Raw genomic sequence first — 18,800 nt, 5'->3', positions numbered from 1 at the left:
AAAAAGGAAATATAAACAGATATTCATTATGACAATGGATCTGTTTATTTTGATGATCTGTCATAGTCTCTCTCTTTAAAAGAACACTTGCTTACACAAAACTAAGTATGCAATAAATGATTTAAAGGCAATTTAGTCTTAAAATACACTAAGCCTCTAAAGTAAAACTCTTGAGAGGCAAACTTCAGTGGAAAAGAATGTTTCCTAGATTTTATTAGTAAGAGGCAAACCCTAATGAAGTTTCTAAAGATCAGTACGTATTACGATGCCTAATTTGCAGAGGAAAAAGAAAGATAAAGTGATTTTGGCTGTCATTTTCAGAGCTATCTAGGATAATCACAGTTAAATGACAACTTTAATATGGAGCCGGAGAGAACAATTCTCTCAGCATTCTTTCAAGAATTTTCCATTTTCAAAATGCACGTGAAGCTTAGTTTTATTACTGATGCTCTCTACTCCATTCCTAACCATTAACGCTGCCTAGAATATGATAACGCAGTGCGTTTTAAGTTCAGTTTATGGTTCTACTTCCTGAAATGTAAAACAGGAATAATTATGTTCTGGGTTTAGCACAACATTTACCAGTGGAAACAATAAAGGAAAGCACTATTCATACAATCAGAAGAATAGGAATGAACCCTGTAGAGATCATAGTTTAAAGAAATTTCCAATATGCTCTTACTCTGTCATGGACTTTCAATCTACCTTTTCCCAGATATCAGTGCTATTGAACTGTTATTTACATAAACTTATTAAAATGACTGCCATTTAACTTGTACATTGTGTAGTTTGATTATCTTAAACTTTAAATGGACATGTTTAACTTGTTAAAAATCTATAGTCTACCAAAAGCAAAGAACAAGAATATTAAAAAATAAATTCCGGGGTTAATGTTAGCTTAGTAAACTTATTTTAAATCACTAGAGCACAAATCCACTTTGTGTGATATATCAGATTTTTTATCCAGTAAGAATCAGCCTTCCTTTTTCACAACACCATAAATAACACAGAAAAATTTAAGTCTTCAAAAGGATTATAAACAGCTTACTAAAATAAAATTCCACCTGAAGTAATTTTCTTGATATAATCGACATATCAATATACTATTAGTGGTTAATAAATACCAAATTTTCTGAACCACGTGCTCTTCTACCAACTTCACATTAATAAGATATTAGCTAATTATTTTTAATCTAATTTTCTGCTCAAGAAACCAAGACCCGCACTTCCTATAGCTTCTAGAAGCCCAAATATTTCTGCTCCCTCCCTTCCTACATGAGGCATTAAACCTTCACATTATAGTTTTATTCTACTTTCCTAATAATCACTATTCTTCACATTTTCATATTCCACATTTTTATTTGAAGAATAAAGACTATTCAAGCATCAAACTATCCAATCTATCCTCTCACTCAAACTATAATATGCTCCTAATACTGATCATTGTCTAATAATTTTATCCAAATTACCCAGCGATAGGATTGATGTTTTAAATTCCATTTTTGAAAACTTGATATGTTTCAGGGTAGAGCCAGTGAAATATTCTGATCATTATGTTCTATACACTGCAACCGCCAAAGAGCTTGCAAAGTTTACCAACACCTTCCTCTCCAGTAAACATCCTGGGGCTCCTGAGCACTTCTCAGAGCAGCTGTTAGTAACTCTCAGATGCCCGTTGGACTATCATTTTGGTTAAATGATGTCATCTTGTTCCGCTTTACTTTTTCCTTTTGGGTCTTGAAATTAATGTAGAAAACCTACAGATTACTTGTAAAAATAACGTACGAAAGAATAAACAACAGCTCCACTACTTTTCCAAAAGAAAACATTTTAAGATCCTTATATCAGTATTTAAACCACAACCTATCAGTTGTACATGACACTAGAAGGTTTGAAAGGATTCAATTTTCTACCTAAACTTACCAAACATGTTTGCAAGTTTTCAATAATTTCGAGAATACTCTATATTAAAATGGTGGAGCCTATCAGAACTGTGCTGCTCATATACAAGCCCCGAATATCCTGCAATTGACAAATTTCAGGTACATTTCTTGTTACCTGCTGAGCTTTCTGCACCCTTTGTCACCCAATGATGCTCCCACAAGCAAACAGCTTCCAGTCTTTAAAACGTCCTTCCTCCCACCACCCAAAACACACATTAGACTTAGAGGTTTCAGCACACTAACACAGAGCCACCGACACCACTAGGTATTAAGTCTCTCAAAGAATCCTCTTTAGCAGCCTCCCCTGGGACACTGTGCTCAGCGGGGCTTTGAACCTGAAAACTTGCTGCCAGCTGCCTTTGCAAAAGCAGCACCAGAGGCAAACTCAATACCGCAGTGCTGCTGCTGACTTTTCTAGCAGCTTCAAAAAAAACAAAAAAAACAAACTCAGCCCAGTACCCTGCAGACCCTGCCGGCAATCCTGCAGCACGGAAGACAATCGCTCCGCATTGCTCAGCGTGGAACCCCGGGGAGCCCTAGTGAAGGGCGGGGAAGCGAGTTCCGTCGAGAGTCTCTGTCGAAAGCCGGGTGTCCGCTTTCCAGGGGACGGTAAAGAGAAGGCGTCCGCAGTCCAGGGGACGGCGACGAAGCAGCGGCCAGGGCACTGGCGCTTGGAAGCCCGGCTCGGCATCGCGCACCGGCCGGGGCCGTCGAATAGCGACTCGGTCCCCTCCCGAGAACAGGGATCCCACAGCAGCCGGCCGAGCCCCGCCCGCCGCCCCCCGGGCCCTCACCTGTCATGAGCGCCGGGCTGTCGCCTGCCGCCGCGGCGGGAGAGGAGGTGGCTGTCGCTGCAGAGCCCGCCGCCCGCCGCCCACGGAGGTGCCTGGGCACCAGCTCGCATCCGTCCGCCGCGCCAGCCACCAGCAGCCCGAGCACCAGCAGCTCAGCCCAGCACTGCCGCCGCAGCCTACCGGAGGCCGGGCCGGGAGTCGCGGCGGGATGAGGGCGCGGAGGAGGAGCGGGGAGAAATCGCCGCGGCGCCCCGGCCGCCTGCCACTCGCCCGCTCCGCCAGGCGCCGCCGCCGGCGACTCCTCGGGCTGTGCCCGCCGCCTCGGACGCGAGCTCCCGCCGGACGCCAGCCTGGTTCCCTCGGCACCGGCGGCCTCCGGAGCTCGGGTCCCGGCTGCGTTCATTGGTTCCGGTTATTAAAAAAAAAAAAAAAGGTGGGGGGCAGAGAGGTACGGCGTCTTCAGGCCGCGCGCGACACCCCCGCTGCTGCGGCAGCGAGACCAGGATCCGCTGCTCTGGCGCCTCCAAACACCAGCTCCAGTTCCAGCGCCCGCGCCGCTGCCGCCGCCGCTGCCGCCGCCGCCGCCGCCGCGGCGCATCCCCCCGCCCCCTCCTGCCCGCGCGGGTCGTAGTACCACGCTCGGCCCCGACGCCTCCTCCCTCACACTCGCTCGCATACCAATCCCCCGCCTACTTCAGCCCTTCCAGAGCGCAGGCGCGGCGCTGCTGCACTGCGCCTGCGCGGCGCCCCAGCCCCGCCCCGGGGCGCTCCCGGGAGGAGGGCAGTGCCGCGGGATCGTTTCTTAACGTTTTAGCTGAGCAGCAGAGATGGGGGGGTGGCAAGGAAGATGGGCCTTCCCCCACCCCCATTAACGCCCCCACCGCGGTTGCGGGGGAGTTGTGGGACCAAGGGGACCGGTAGAAGAGTACGGACATCCCAAGTCTTTTGGGCGACTTACAGCCATGTAGACTGCAGCAAGATAATTGCTTGGGTCGGAAAACCTTGTAATCGGAAACAGCAGCGTCTCCAGAATTTCAATTTAGGTGGGGCTTCCAAAAGGCCAGCAGTGTAGAAGTGGAGGTTAGTCTGGCCCACCGTTTCATGAACATGTGAAACACTTAAAACGCTTGCCAATGTAAATACACTGTTCAGAGATCTTTACAAATTTACAAGTAACTCTTAAGGTTAGGTGGTGGATCCTTACTATCAAACTCATTTACAAAGTAAGAAACTGAAGCCCAGGAATGTTAAATAACTTGCCTTCAGGTCCCACAGCGAATAAAAGGAAACGGCCAGATTTAGCACCACCGAATGGAAATATTGAAAGGTATTTGCTCTAGCCTCTCCTATGTTCAAACATTACCTGAGCTCATCACCTCCCCCCAACCCACCCCATGGAGTCTTTGCTGTCGGTTGAATAGGTTGACAGCAGCAAGATGGTTTTGACTTGGTTTCACCTACCTCGAATGAAGCAACAGTTCTTGTGTGTGCAGGCGCGCGATTTCTCCTCCCCCCTTTCTCTCTCTCTCTCTCTCTCTCTCTCTCTCTCTCAGGCACAACGTTGTTTTAAGATTTGTACGTAGGGTTCTTAAGCACAAAGGTTTCTGTCTGGTACTGAGTTTTTGTTGTTTGCTTATGGGTTTGATTTTGTTTCTTACTGGTGTGTTTTCTCAAGTCAAGAAGATACTCAAATTACACAATCTCCCAAAGAATTTCTTAGGCAGCCTGGCCAACATAACCATGGATATCATTCCCTTTGGAAGTGTGGTGCACACTTTTAGAAAAGGATCAAGAATTTCTTTGAGGCTAATCAACCTATCAACAATTATTTCTTGACAGACTTCTTGGGGTCATGGTGTTCAGGTGGCAATTCTTTATAGGGCAACAAGGAGATTATATTTCCCAGGCTGAAAGGCAGAGCAATGAAATCACATGCTTGCTGAATGTCCACCAAAAGGACATAATTACGCTAGAGGACCAGGAAAATGTAAAGAAAATAATACTGTCTCCAGAAGGCAACATTTCATTCATTTAATATTTACTGGGTGCCTAGTATGTGCCAGGCAGGGTACTGAGTAGTGAGGATTCAACCCGAAATATGAGAGACATGAAAAAGTCACTTAAGTCAGTACTCATGGATACAAGATACAGAACATAGTCTTTGCCTGGGGAATCTTATGATCTTGCTTAGGAGATAAAATGTACACCCATTAAACAATTAGAGGCAAAGACATGGCAGTAATCAGTAGTTAAATTGGGTAGATAAGCTGTGTTATAGCAATAACAGCACTATAAAAGCCACTAACAAATTAACAAACAACCGAGGCCAGCCTTCTTTAAACAAAGGTGATATGAGTTTTTTCTGTCTTTGAAAGAGAGGGAGGATGTTGACACTGAGAGGGTACTGGATTTGAGGCTATGATTGTTTATTCTTATCCTGGAGCCACAAAGGAGACAGGGAACCTGCAAACACTGAAGAGACCTCTCTCAGCAAGCCCGGGGTCCAGCAATAAATCCCCATCTTTGTCAGATACCGAAGTTTCCCACCATGAAATGAGTGGCCGGAATGCATCCTCTTGCTGAACAAAGGTAAAGTATCACTGTGCATTTAGCTAGTATCAATTTTAGTACAGAAAAGAGAAAGTCCATTGCTTCGGAAGACAAGCCTATCTCTGGAATTAGAGATGCATCTGTTTGCAAGCTGAACATAAACACAGGTTCCCGTTGAGGCAATCGCTTCCCTTTCTTTTCAGACTTCCTCTCCCACTTCCAAGCCTTTGCTTTCCTTTCCTTACCTCCCAAACGCTTTCTTCTCTCCTTTCCTCTTGCCAAATCCCAATTCAAAACCTACTTTGAGCGCCTTTTCCTTACAGCCTGTCTCCTACAGCGTGGTTTATACCTCTTAACATCCTAAATTCCCAAGTTGCTATTTATTTACAGAATGTCTTTACCGTCTAATTTTCACCCTTTCGTGACTTGAAGCGCCTGGTGGGCAGCACTGAGTTTCGGAATCAGACAAACCTGGTGGAAATGGCAACTCCACCCCTTTTCATCGGTGTGACCTGTAGACAAGTTAATCTGCCCTCGGTTTCCAGAGAAGAAATTAGGGATCATGTCATAACGCCCGCCCCACAAGGTGGTTGCTGGCGGCGGGAGAGTGAAATAACAGGTCAGCCTTTGTGCGGCACCTGGCAAACTGGTGCGTTGAATCCCTCGGGGAGAACTGGCCCTAGGCTCTGGGAGTACATTCTGAGCGAGTTCCAGGTTTAGACTAAATACATCGCACTTTGCGTGGTGGTTTGATTTCACCTTCCGACAAATAATTCCTTAACTCCGCGGGGCGCGCCTAGCACAGACGCGCAGCAGGATCAGTCCACCCGGCCCCTCCCCATCCCAGAAGCAAACCCGCCCTTCCCGAGGCCGGCTCCCTTCCCATCTCCTTCTGCCCCTTCTCCCCCGCAGCCAGGACACCCCACGACGCCCCACCCGCTCCAACCGGGAGAACCGGATCTCCACCCGCGGGCGAGTCCAGCAGCGCGCCTGCGCTGCCGGCAGCCTCGCGCATGCCCGCTGTCTCCTGCCGCCTCTCCGCAGAGGTGCCAGCTCTCAGGCTCCCGCGGTTCCGGGACACCGCTCCACGCGGCTCGCCCGACTTCCGGCTTCCAGTCCGTGGGCGGTGGGTCGGGGAGCCCCGCCGCCGCGCGATGACGTCACCGCGCGGGCGGACGCGGCGAGCTGTGGGTGGGCGCGAGTCCAGCTGGGCTGGAGGTAGCAGAGTGGGAAATTCCGGCCGCGATGAACCCAGAGGGGCTTCCTCCTGCGTGTCGCCCGCCGGCCCACGGAGCTTTGACCCACAAAGCGGGTTGCAAGTAGGATTTCTCGGCTTCGACTATGCCGCTGGAATATGGGATGCAGAGCACCATCCGAGATTCTGTTTCATTTACTCATCACAATTAATCCCCTGGGAGAATGCAAAGAACTCCCATTGGTGGGAGCTCTGTTGTGTGCCGACCACTTTGTTCTCCCGCTAACGCCCACACAAGTTTACAAGGGAATTAAGGTCCAGAGAACTTTGGAAACATCTCCAACGCGGTATATGGGCGTCAGAATCCGAACAGTGAATAGAGAGCATCAGCATATAAACATGGTCCTCAAATTGTTGAGTAAATTACACTGAGAAAATAAAGTGACACAGTTGAAGTAACTCATTAGCAAGATTCTTTCTCCCTAAAGGCAATAAGGCATGGGATATTCCTCAACTAGTTTAGTGAAGGTGGTAAACCTCATCTTTGCCTGAGGAGAGCAAGTCTTTTAAAAGGTGTCCTGCATCTAGAGTATGAGATCAAAAACTCATTAAGAATTTTTAACTTATTTACATAGATTTTTAAAATCCGCACAACAGAGCAAAAGGAAGTTAAACTTTGTCCACCAAAGCCAAGGGAACCAGTGGGCTTGTGGGGTCACTTCTATTAAAGAGGATGTTGGCTCTGTTACTGCTTAATTTGAAGTGTTCCCTGAATGTTATTGATCACATAATACTTGATAAATGCTAAAGTAGTAGGAGTGCTGACATTTCCAGTAAAAAGAGTGGAATTGTGACGGAACCAAAAGTAGAGATACTTTAAATCCTCAGAAAATGAGAATTGCGCGTTTGCATGGAGATGAATCCTTGGATAGTAATGACAGTTGTGAAGATGAAAGGCAAATTATGCAACAGGTAAAACAATTATGCAACAGGTAAAACAATGTGCCAATGCTCTTGACAGCAAGAGACTGGAAAAGTGATTGATGGAATGAAAAAGCTTTTAAGTATGACGCAAGAGACGAAGCTTCTAAGTCAGATGCCTACTAACATAATCTTAAATCACATAAGACCAAGTGTTTCTTCTAGAACTAAAGTTCAGAATGGTGAAATGTATGTTTGGGGGAAAGTGTGGTTCCATAGGTCCAAAGCACCAAATATTCATGATATCTGTGAATTACGGGACACAAAGTTGCTAAAGGGTTCCTTACAACACTTGAAGAGATTATCTACGAATTACCTACCCTCAATTTCAAAGTATACAAAACATGTCTATTTTAGAAAAAGAGGCCATAAAACATACATGCTCAAGGAGGAGAAAGTAGACCTGTGTTAAAGTTGGAAAGAGTTGCCCATGTACCTCTCCTTTTGTGGAAAAATCATCCAGAGACTGCAAGTTTAAACCCCTGCTTTTTAAGTCTGAATGAATAAAAATGTGGCCCTGGGTGGCCGTTGGCTCTGTTGGTTAGAGTGCAGTGTTCATAACACCAAGGTTGCCAGTTCGATTCCCACATGGGCCAGTGAGTTGCACCCTCCACAACTAGATTGAAAACAACGACTTGATTTGGAGCAGAGCTGCGCCCTCCACAACCAGATTGAAAATGACTTGACTTGGAGCTGATGGGTCCTAGAAAAACACACTGTTCCCCAATATTCCCCAATAAAAGAAACAAACAAACAAACAAACATGGCCCTAAGCACAGCCATTTGGAATCTAAACCAAGAGGAGCTCACGTATCTTAGTTCCAGAAAAGCCAGGTCTTTGCTGGAGAATTATTTGAGGTATGATGTCTTTAAGAATATGGATTCTCAACACAGTTAAAGAGGCCATAATATCCAAAGAAATTTACAGATTTCATGCAATCCCCACCAAAATCCCAATGGCATTTTTAAAAGAAATAAAACAACAACAAAAAAATTTAATTTGTTTGGAACCACAAAAGACTGTGAATAAATAAAGCAATCCTGAGGAAAAAAAGAATAAAGCTGGATGTAACACACTCCCTGACTTCAAATTATGCTACAAAGTGACAATAATCGAAACAGCACAATAATGGCAGAAAACAGACACACAGGCCAATGGAACAGAATTGAGAGCCCAGAAATAAACCTTCATACATATATATGTTGGAAAATAATTTTCAACAAAGGAGCCAAAAATATATAATGGAAAAAAGAAAGCCTCTTTAATAAATGGTGCCAGGGAAATTGGAAAACCACATGCAAAAGAATGAAACTAGACTGCTGTTGATCACCATACATAAAAATTAACTCAAAATGGATCAAAGACCTAAATATAAGACCTGAAACAATAAAATACATATATGAAAACATAGGTATTAAACTTATGGTCCTTGGTCTTAGGATTTTATGAATTAGACCCCAAACGCAAGGGAAGTAAAAGCAAAAATAAATGAAAGGGACTATATCAAACTAAACGGTTTCTGCACAGCAAAAGAAACCATCAACAAAACAAAAAGGCAACCAACCAAATGGGAGAAGATATTTGCACACAATACCTCTGATAAGGGGCTAATATAAAAAATATGTAAAGAACTCATACAACTCAACAACAATAACAAAAAACAAGCAATCCAATTTTTAAAATGGGCAGAGGACCTGAATAGACACTTCTCCCAATAAGACATAAACTGCCAGTAGATATATGAAAACTCCTCAACTTCACTAGCTATTAGGGAGATACACATCAAAACCATAATGAGATACCACCTCACATCTGTTAGAATGGGTATTATCAATAAGACAAGAAATAACAAGTGTTGGAGAGGTTGTAGAGAAAAAGGAACCCTCATACACTGCTAATGGGGATGTAAACTGGTACAGCCATTAGGGAAAACAGTATGGAGTTTCCTAAAAAAAATTAAGACTAGAGCTACCATATGATGCAACAATACCTCTTTGGGGAATCTACCTGAAAATATTTATACAAAAAGCTATGTGTACCCCTATGTTCATTTCAGCATTATACATGGTGGCCAAGACGTGGAAACAAGCTGAGTGTACTTCAATGGATGATTGGATAAAGAAGATGTGGTACATATATATAATGGAATATTATTCAGCTATAAGAAAAAATGCAATACTGCCATTTGCGACAACATGGATGGATCTTGACAATATCATGCTAAATGAAATAAGTCAGACAGAAAAGGTCAAGAACCATATGATTTCACTCATGTGGGATATACAACAGAAAGCAGAAAACAAATAAGACAAAGAAACAAAAACTCATTGACACAGACAACAGTTTGGTGGTTACCAGAAGGGAAGGGAGGTGGGAGGAAGTAGAAGAGGGTAAACGGAGTCAAGTATATGGTGACAGAAGGAAAACTTGATTTGGGGTGGTAAACACACAATGCAATATACAGATCCTGTATTATAGAATTGTACATTTGAAACATATAATTTTATTAACCAATGTCACCCCCAATAAATTTAATAAAATTAAAAAAGAATATGGATTCTGGAGTTCACACAGCCATTTACTAATTGTGTGGCTTTGGCCAATTATTAAACATCACGAGAATCTTCGTTTTTTTCTGAGCCATGCGTTAAGGACGGATAACAAGAATTCTCATTTTTACTGTTGACTCTTTTTACTTTGCACATTTTATTGAATTATTTGTGTTTCGTTAATAACAAAGGAAGCTGCTTTCTGCAGTATCACACCAGGAGGGATTACTAACATCATAGGTGAGTAAATCCTGAAAAATTCCATAGAAAAATAATAAATGACATAGAAGCATTTATGCTTCAAAGAGAAGAGTGCATTTTAAAGTAGCTTCTTTCAAAAACCTGCCGGAACAGAGGGGTATGAGGGATTTAAACCCCGCCGTATGCAACGTGTTAACCTCAGTTTCCCCTATAAAATATAATAGTAATGGTACCTAGAAAGAGTTGTTGTGAGGTAAAAATGAATATAAAAGTTCCTGGTGCATGAATAGTGATTATTATCTAAGTGCTTGATGGTGTTAAGGAGAAGAGCTTGTTTTCAGTTAAACTGTGCAAAAGAGGAAAGTAGAAAGAGAGAACACAAGAAAAATACGTAAGAGCACGGACAACAAAAGTGAGCACATAAAAAACTCTACAGGGTCGTATGCCTGAGGGGACAATCAATAATGATATTTTAATCTAGGTTCCCAAGAACACAGGACCTGAGCTAAAGGCTTATATAATAACAATTCCTTAGGGAGTACAAACTCGGGGAAGCAAGACTGAAGGGAAAGGAGAAATGAGGCAGGGAAGGAGGTAGAGAAAAAACACAAGATGACCTACTGAGAGGACCACAGCTTTGCAGCAGAGTGCTAGCTGCTCAGCCTCACATGCCATCTCCATAAAGGACTTGGGAGGTCATGGCATGTGGGAACCAAGAAGAGAGAACAAGGGAGCTCCTGGCTCCCATCAGTCAAAGGTTACTGCAGGAGCCATGAACCCCCACCCCCCATACTTTTGAATCATGCCACTTGTCTTTCCAGGAAGCTTCCAGGGAAGGCAGATCCCTAAACAGCAGTTACATTATCCACCCATGAGCTGAGCCAGTAAGTGAAGGGGAGCCAATATCATTCCCCAGCTGTCCACCTGCAGCCTGCAGCTTCCAGCCAGGTCTACCACCTCTGTAGCAACAGAGAAGCCCCATAAAAAAAGGCTGGGGGTGCAAGGCATTCAGTAAGTCATTATTAAGTCATACCCAAAAGCAGCATGAGGGACCTGGAACAAGCAGAGCATCAAGACATCTCAGCCACTGCCACCAGGGCAGCCACAGAGCTCAATAAGCCTCCTTCCAATGAAGACTGAAACATCCCTTCTGCACCCTGGAAAGATGCTGTTGCCGTGTAGCAGTGTTCCAATGGAAACAGTAGCATCGAACAGAAAACTAAGGCCAGGCAAACCCAGGAAGGCACATAAACTGGGTTCAATATAATCGTGATGGCAGAGACATAGGAGGACCAAGACATAAAAGGCATTGTGAGCTAAGAGAAGCCTTTGGTGCTTTCAACTACTCAATGCACTTTAGGGGTCAGGTACTATACATACTAGGTGCTAGGACCCTAGATGAATAAGGTGACCCCTATGTCCAGGATTGATAATCCTCATAGTCGCACAACAGTAATACAAAGGTAGATATTGATTTCATTCATTTATTCATGCTGTGTTGTTTAATAATATCCGTTACCATCAAATGTGGTTAAATGTTCTAAGAAAAACAGTTTGTTTGAAGAAGTTTTTGCCTCCAAAAATTAATATCAAGGAGTTTATGAATGATCTCATACTGTACATAATGCAGCTGCCAGGAACTGGTGAAATGAGGTATTTGTCTGAATGTTTTAGTATTTACACAAAGGTGTTCCAGAATATGTCTGCAGTTGGGGGTATGGAATGATTAAAGGAGCATTTGGAAACAAGCCTTGTCTCTGAAGGAAAGGAAAGGAAGGAAAACAGACAGCTTGGAGACATGGAGGCTCAAATTATGCAGGAGCACATTCTCATAGCATTACTGCAAATTCAGAAGGAAGAAGAGGAGAACTTAATGTTCTCTCTCTAATGAAGACAAATTAGTGCTATTTGGCCAAAATTGACTATGTGGCAATAAAAAAGAAAAGAAAACACACCTCATAAAATTACATTCTATTTTGGGAAGCTGACGATATGAGATAAATAAGTAAAATATGTCATGTGCTAGACACTAAGTGCTAAACGGAAAAAAGGCAAGGAAAATGAAGGTGACTTTTGAGTAATGAATTGAACAAAGTGAGATAACCATACAGATATCTGGGGAGAGAGGATCCCAGAATGCAGAAAGGTTTTTGGGAAATGGTATGTGCCTTATCCCAGGAATAACAAGGAGATAAGCATGGCTAGCATAGACCAACGGTGCATAGTAAAAGGTATGAGAGAAGTAATAGGGGCCAGAAAATGCAGGGCCTTCAAGATCATAGTAAAACCTTTAGCTTTTTCCTCCGGATGAGTTCAGAAACCAGAGAAAAGTTATGAGTATCGTGATGTGATATAACATGTTTTTATAGGATCATTCTAGTTGCTTCATGGCAGGATCAGGGACAACAGTTAGGAGGCTCCTGCAAAAAATCCAAACAAGACATGATGGCAGTTAGGGCCGGAAGAGTGGCAGAAGTGATGACAAAAAGTGGTATTCTTTGTAAATTTTGAAAGTAGAATCAACAGGCATGATGGACCAACTGAACACAATGTGTGCGAACAAAGTCAAGGCTAACACTAAAATTTTTGCCTTAAGCCACAGGAGGAATGAAATTGTCATCAACCAAGATGGCGGAGCTATGAGAAAAGCAGGACAGGGATGGGGGTGGGTGGGGACAAGAATAGAAGCTCAGTTTGGGATAGGTTTAATTTGACATGTTAGAGGCACCCAAGTGGAAACACCACTGAACAGTTCGATACACCGGCCTCGAGTTCAAAGGAAAAGCCCAGGCTGAAGATTTAAGTTTAGGAGTCATCAGCATTTGGTTTGAATTCAAAGACATGAGAGTATTCACACATTTCCCAAATTTACCCTTCCTGTCTTGATCTTCATGCACGAAACAGGTACAAATAAAAGAAATAGGACTTAGCACAGCAAGGGACACATTTATAGACTTCACTACCCATAGAAGTAGTACAAAATAAATATTTATATAACTACAAAGAAGGCTGAGTGAAATTAATGGTCAAATGACCCAAAGTGAGTTTGTTAAGGGAAATTCAGTAGCTTATGTTTACACTCTTGCACGGCTCACCCAAAGTTTGAAATGTCAAGAAGTATATTTCACCAAAACAGGAAGTCTTTGGAACCAATTAACCCTGGAATCAGTCTACTATGTTTGTCATTGAAAAAATTAATATATGTCTGTGTTAGTTTGCTAGGGCCAATTAACAAAGAATCACAGTCTGGGTGGCTTAAACAACAGAAATTTATTGTCACATAGTTCTGAAAGCTGGATGTCCAAACTCAAGTTGTCGGCAGAGCTGGTTCCTTGTGAGGGCCTCTTCCAGGCCTCTCCCCTTACCTGGTAGTTGGACATCTTCTCCCTATGTCTCTTCACATTGTCTTTCCTCAGTGCATTTCTATGTAGAAATCTCCCCCTTTTATAAGGACACCAGTCATATTGGATTAGGGCCCACCCTAATGACCTCACTTGAACTTGATCACCTCTGTAAAGACCCTATCTCCAAATAAGGTCACCGTCTGAGGTACTGGGGATTAGAACTTCAATATATGAATTTGGGGGAGAACACCATTCAACCCATAACAATACCTACATAAAATAATAAACACAAATTTCAAGACTGCCTTGAAGTTTAAATAAGTACAGTATCTGATACAGTACCCGCACATCATAGACAGTCAAATTATGGGGTGACAGGAAATATGCTTTGACAAACCATAGTGATCTCATACAATCCCTAAAAGAACCTTCCATTAGCATGATACCAGACATGAGTTGGCTATAAAAATAAATGCAAATGTCACGCTCCTTCAGAGCCAACCAAAAGTTGAAGCTCTGAGGGTGTAGGCTGACTCTAAAACCTGCAAAATGATTTAGGATTTAAAGTTGGTGTGATTCAGATTTAGAGTCAATCCAACAACAAGACAATCTTAATTTTTCTATGTGGTAATGTCTCTTTTATTTGCAAAAGTCGTTCATTTTTCTTTTTGCCATGTACTCATATGTATCAATGGATTACAAATGCCAGTCACTTGCTACTTGCTGGATATCAGAGCTGAACAAGACAGATTGTCTGCTCCCAACAAACTTTCCACCTAGTGATGGAGACAGATGAATAAGGATTTACAGTAAAAATATGATAATAGGGATATAAATAGTATGCTACACAACCACAGTCCACTTGGGCTGCTAGGAAGACTTCTCAGAGAAGCTAAAAGTTGAGGTGGCTTTGAAAGACCAGAAGCTGTTACCAAGCTAAAGGCTAACTAGGTGAAGAGAAAGGGGAAGATATTCTCATTGGAAGTAATAGCATATGAACATTTTTTAAAATAAATAAACTAAAATCTTTCTTATAGAAGAATAAATACATGCTCTCTGGAGAACAACCATGTTTTGTTCAACATTAGCGTGTAAATCAATGAATACTACATCTTAGCCTGGGGAGGCCTCAAACTCATGGTGCGTGTATGTGTGTATGTGTATGTGTGTGTGTGTATATATATCTCTGTGCATATGAGCATTTTAATGTTGAACCACTTAGAAAGTTCTTAGATCACTACATTATAATTTGAAAGATCGAAACCTAAATGCTTATTTCTAACCTAATAAGCAATGTGCTTAGACAGATGGGAGAAAGCCACAGTAATGTACACCCACAGGAGCAGAAATGGGTGGGAGAAGATCTTTGGAAAAGCTAGTGGCTTATTATTGTAAAGTAAAAGAAAGAAGTAACAATGGCAACAAGACTTCTGATAATTTCATAAGCAGTATTCATTCTTTGGCTGCTAGGAAGCTCAAAGCTAAATCCGCTGCAAGATTTTAACTCTCTTAGAGGAACTTAAGCCTATATAACAGATTACTCTTTTATCTTAGTTTTTATTGCTCTGTCTTTTCAAAATGGTGGTTCTATACATAGAAGGGAGAACAAAACAGGAAAGGCAATTGAATTTCGGATATGGTTAGTTTGAAATGCCTTGGTACATACAGGCGCAAAAACAAAATAAGCATTTAAATATGCGACAGAATGCTCAGAGATCAGTGTGTAGACCTCTTCTCAGCTATACTTACTCTGATAATTTCATCTAACCTCATGGCTTTAAATGCCATCATATTTTAATGACTTCCAAATTCATTTCTCCAGCTCAGAGCTATCTTGTGAACCTTAGACTCATCTTGACATCTCCGTTTGGATATCTAATTAGCATCTCAAATTTACATGTTCAAAAACTGTGTTCCCATTATTCTCTCCCAAACCCCCTTCTCTCTACAGTCCCCATCCCAGTCAATGACTTAGATCCTTCCTTGCGTTCTCATGTCTAATCGCTCAGCAGATCCTGTTGACGCTATCATTTCTCATCACCTCTACCACTACTACTGTGGTCCAAGCGACCCTTAACTCTTTCCCGGTTATTCCAATTGCCTCTTAACTGGTTTCCCTGTTTTGCCCATGCTCTCCAAAGCCCATTCTTGACACCTCTGCAAGAGATCATGTGATTTTTCTCCTTAAACGCCTCAAACAGCCCACCTTCCTTGAAGCCATAAAATGGCCAACAGGGCCCTGCGTGATCTTGCCCCCATTAGCTTCTGACCTCATTTCCTATTGCTCTCCTCATTCCATTTGCACAAGCCCTTCAGTCTCCTCATTCCTCCTGGACCAAACCATGTTTTTGTTTGTCTCAGGCTTTTGCATTTGCATTTTCTTCTGCCTGGAATGTTGCCTCAGGTTTTGCTTTTGCTTTTTCTTCTGCCTGAAATGTTCTTTCAACAAATAGCCACAATGGTTGCTTCCTCCTCTATCTCCTTCAATGCTCTGCACAAATATCCCCTTCTCAGTGGGACCTTCCCTGACCACAAAATTTAAAATTGCCACCTTTACATCTATCCACAGACAGGATTTAACTTCCTTGCCTGCCCTGGTTTTCTCTGTAGCCCTTTAGACTACCTAAAATACTATATATTGTTTGTACCTACAATATTGTCAGACTATAAGTTCTATATGGGTAGACATTTTATTTCCTCAGCCTAGAAAAGTGCCGGATAGAGTAGGTGTTTAATTACTATTGGGTAAGTATTGAATGAATCAATGACTAAGCACACAAATCTGGGACCCAGGTAGGAGTTTGTACAGAAGATTTTTTTTTTTTAAAGGATGTCATTCACATATGGTTGGAAGATGGAATTGCGTCCAGTGGACAGATTACTCAGAAAGTATGTACCACATGAGGAGAATAAAGGGTGGAAATCAATCTTAGGAGAAGAGAAAGAAGGACAGTGAAAGGAGCCTGTAAACAAGTAATAAGAATGTAGAAGGAGAGCAAGAAGAGATTGAGCAAGGAAAAGGTAGACATACTTTCAAAAGGAGTGGTTAGCAGTGTCAGAGGTAACAGAAAGGTGAAGAAAGACTAGCAATAAAAAGTGTCTGTAGATGATGTAATACAGAATTGTACACCTGAAATCTATGTAATTTTACTAATAATTGTCACCCCAATAAATTTAATTTAAAAAAAAAAAGTGTCTGTAGAAATTGCTGAGCTATTTGGAAAAACTAAATGAATGTAGATCATCTCACACCATATATCCAACTCCAGATGGATAGTGTTGAATGTAAAAAATGAGTGAAGAAATATGCTCTTGATGGGAAAGAATTTTCTCAGCTGAAAATAAATTACATAGTTTACAAAGTACTAACTGATAAATTTGATTCCATTAAGATGAAAAATGTTCTCTATATCAAAAAGAGCTTAACCAAAATGAGAGGCTAAAATAAACTGGGAAAAATATGTGCAGTAAATTTGACAATGGGAAATATTTTTATGCTAAAAAAACTCTTACAATAAGAAAAATCTTAAAATTCTAATATATGAAAGATGAAAAACAGGAACAGATTTCACACAGGTGGAAATATAAACAGTGCAAAATGGTCTGCTCGACAAATAGATGAGGAAATATCAATTAGGGCTGGCCCGGTGGCTCAGGTGGTTAGAGCTTCTTACTCCCAAGGCTGCTGGTTCGATTCCCACATGGGCCAGTGGGCTCTCAACCACAAGGTTGCTGGTTCAACTCCTTGACTCCCGCGGGGGATGGTGGGCTCCGCCCCCTGCAACTAAGATTGAACAGGGCACCTTGAGCTGAGCTGCCTCCCGGATTGCTCACTGGGTTGGAGCGCGGGCTCTCGGCCACGAGGTTGCCAGTTCGATTCCTCATCCCACAGGGGATGGTGGGCAGTACCCCCTGCAACTAGGATTGAGCACGGCACCTTGAGCTGAGATGCCGCTGAGCTCCCAGATGGCTCAGCTGGTTGGAGCGCATCCTCTCAACCACAGGGTTGCCGGTTCGCCTCCCACAAGGGATGGTGGGTTGCGCCCGCTGCAACTGGCAGCAGTGGCTGGACCTGGAGCTGAGCTGCTGAGCTGCGCCCTCCACAACTAAGACTGAAAAGACAACAACTTGAAGCTGGGCGGCACCCTCCAAGACTGGGATTGGAGGGACAACAGCTTGACTTGGAAAAAAAAAAAAAAAGTCCTGGAAGTACACACTGTTCCCCAATTAAAAAAAAAAGTCCTGTTCCTCTTCCCCAATAAAATCTTTAAAAAAAAAAAAAAGAGAAATATCAATTAAAACAAGGCTAAGATGTTTTCACCTTTTAATTAACAAAGTTTAACAATATAATTATGAAAAAAATGTGAAAAATAATTACTTATATACTGTCAGTAGACCTAACCAGGTACAATCCATTTTAGAAAGCAATTTAAAAATAGAACGAAATATTCACAATGACCAAAAGGTGGAAACAATCCAAATGTCCATCAGATGAAGGGATAAACCAAATCAGGTATATACATATGATGGGATATTATTTAGCTTTAAAAAGGAATGAAATATGATACTTGCTACAATGTGGTTAAATCTAGAAAACATTATGTTAAGTGAAATAAGCCAGACATAGAAGGACAAATAGTGTATGATTCCACTTGTATGAGGGACCCAGAATAGTCAGTCGTAGAAAAAAAAGGTACAATGGTAGTTGCCAGGGTGTGGGGCATGAGGAGTGGGAAGTTATCATTTCATGGGTAGGGTTTCTATTTGGGATGATGAAAAGCTCTGGAGATGGCTAGTGGGATGACTGAGCAACATTGTGAATGTATCTAATGCCACTGAATTGTACACTTAAAAACTCAAAATTGGGCTGGCCCGGTGGCTCAGGCAGTTATTGCTCCGTGCTTCTAACTCCAAAGGCTGCTGGTTCGATTCCCACATTGGCCAGTGGGTTCTCAACCACAAGGTTGCCAGTTCAATTCCTCGAGTCCCGCAAGGGATGGTGGGCTCTGCCCCCTGCAACTAAGATTGAACACGGCACCTTGAGCTGAGCTGCCACTGAGCTCCCAGATGGCTCAGTTGGTTGGAGTGCGTCCTCTCAACCACAAGGTTGCCAGTTCAACTCCCGCAAGGGATGGTGGGCTGTGCCCCCTGCAACTAGTAACGGCAACTGGACCTGGAGCTGAGCTGCGCCCTCCACAACTAAGACTGAAAGGACAACAACTTGAAGCTGAACAGAACCCTC

General features: G+C 42.7%; 1 protein-coding gene across 3 annotated transcripts in view; it reads right to left on the bottom strand.

Annotated features, from left to right (window-relative positions):
- Nucleotides 1-4,246, bottom strand: part of STIM2 (stromal interaction molecule 2) — a 143,364-nt gene extending 139,118 nt beyond the window's left edge. The window contains exon 1 of one of the 3 annotated variants that reach the window (XM_074322148.1): nt 4,199-4,246. Coding sequence is in view for 2 of the 3 variants with exons in the window: in XM_019743898.2 (XP_019599457.2) it covers nt 2,738-3,140 (403 nt within the window). In the remaining variant the exon portion in view is untranslated. Of the gene's footprint in view, nt 1-2,737; nt 3,342-4,198 lie in introns of those variants that run through there. The other 2 variants (XM_019743898.2, XM_019743897.2) reach the window with 2 other exon arrangements.
- Nucleotides 4,247-18,800: the final 14,554 nt, after the last annotated feature.

This window comes from Rhinolophus sinicus, linkage group LG02 (assembly GCF_036562045.2).
Source record: "Rhinolophus sinicus isolate RSC01 linkage group LG02, ASM3656204v1, whole genome shotgun sequence".
NCBI lineage: Eukaryota > Metazoa > Chordata > Mammalia > Chiroptera > Rhinolophidae > Rhinolophus > Rhinolophus sinicus.
Note: the sequence above shows the minus strand (reverse complement) of the source record. Positions and strands in the feature narration are given on the sequence as shown.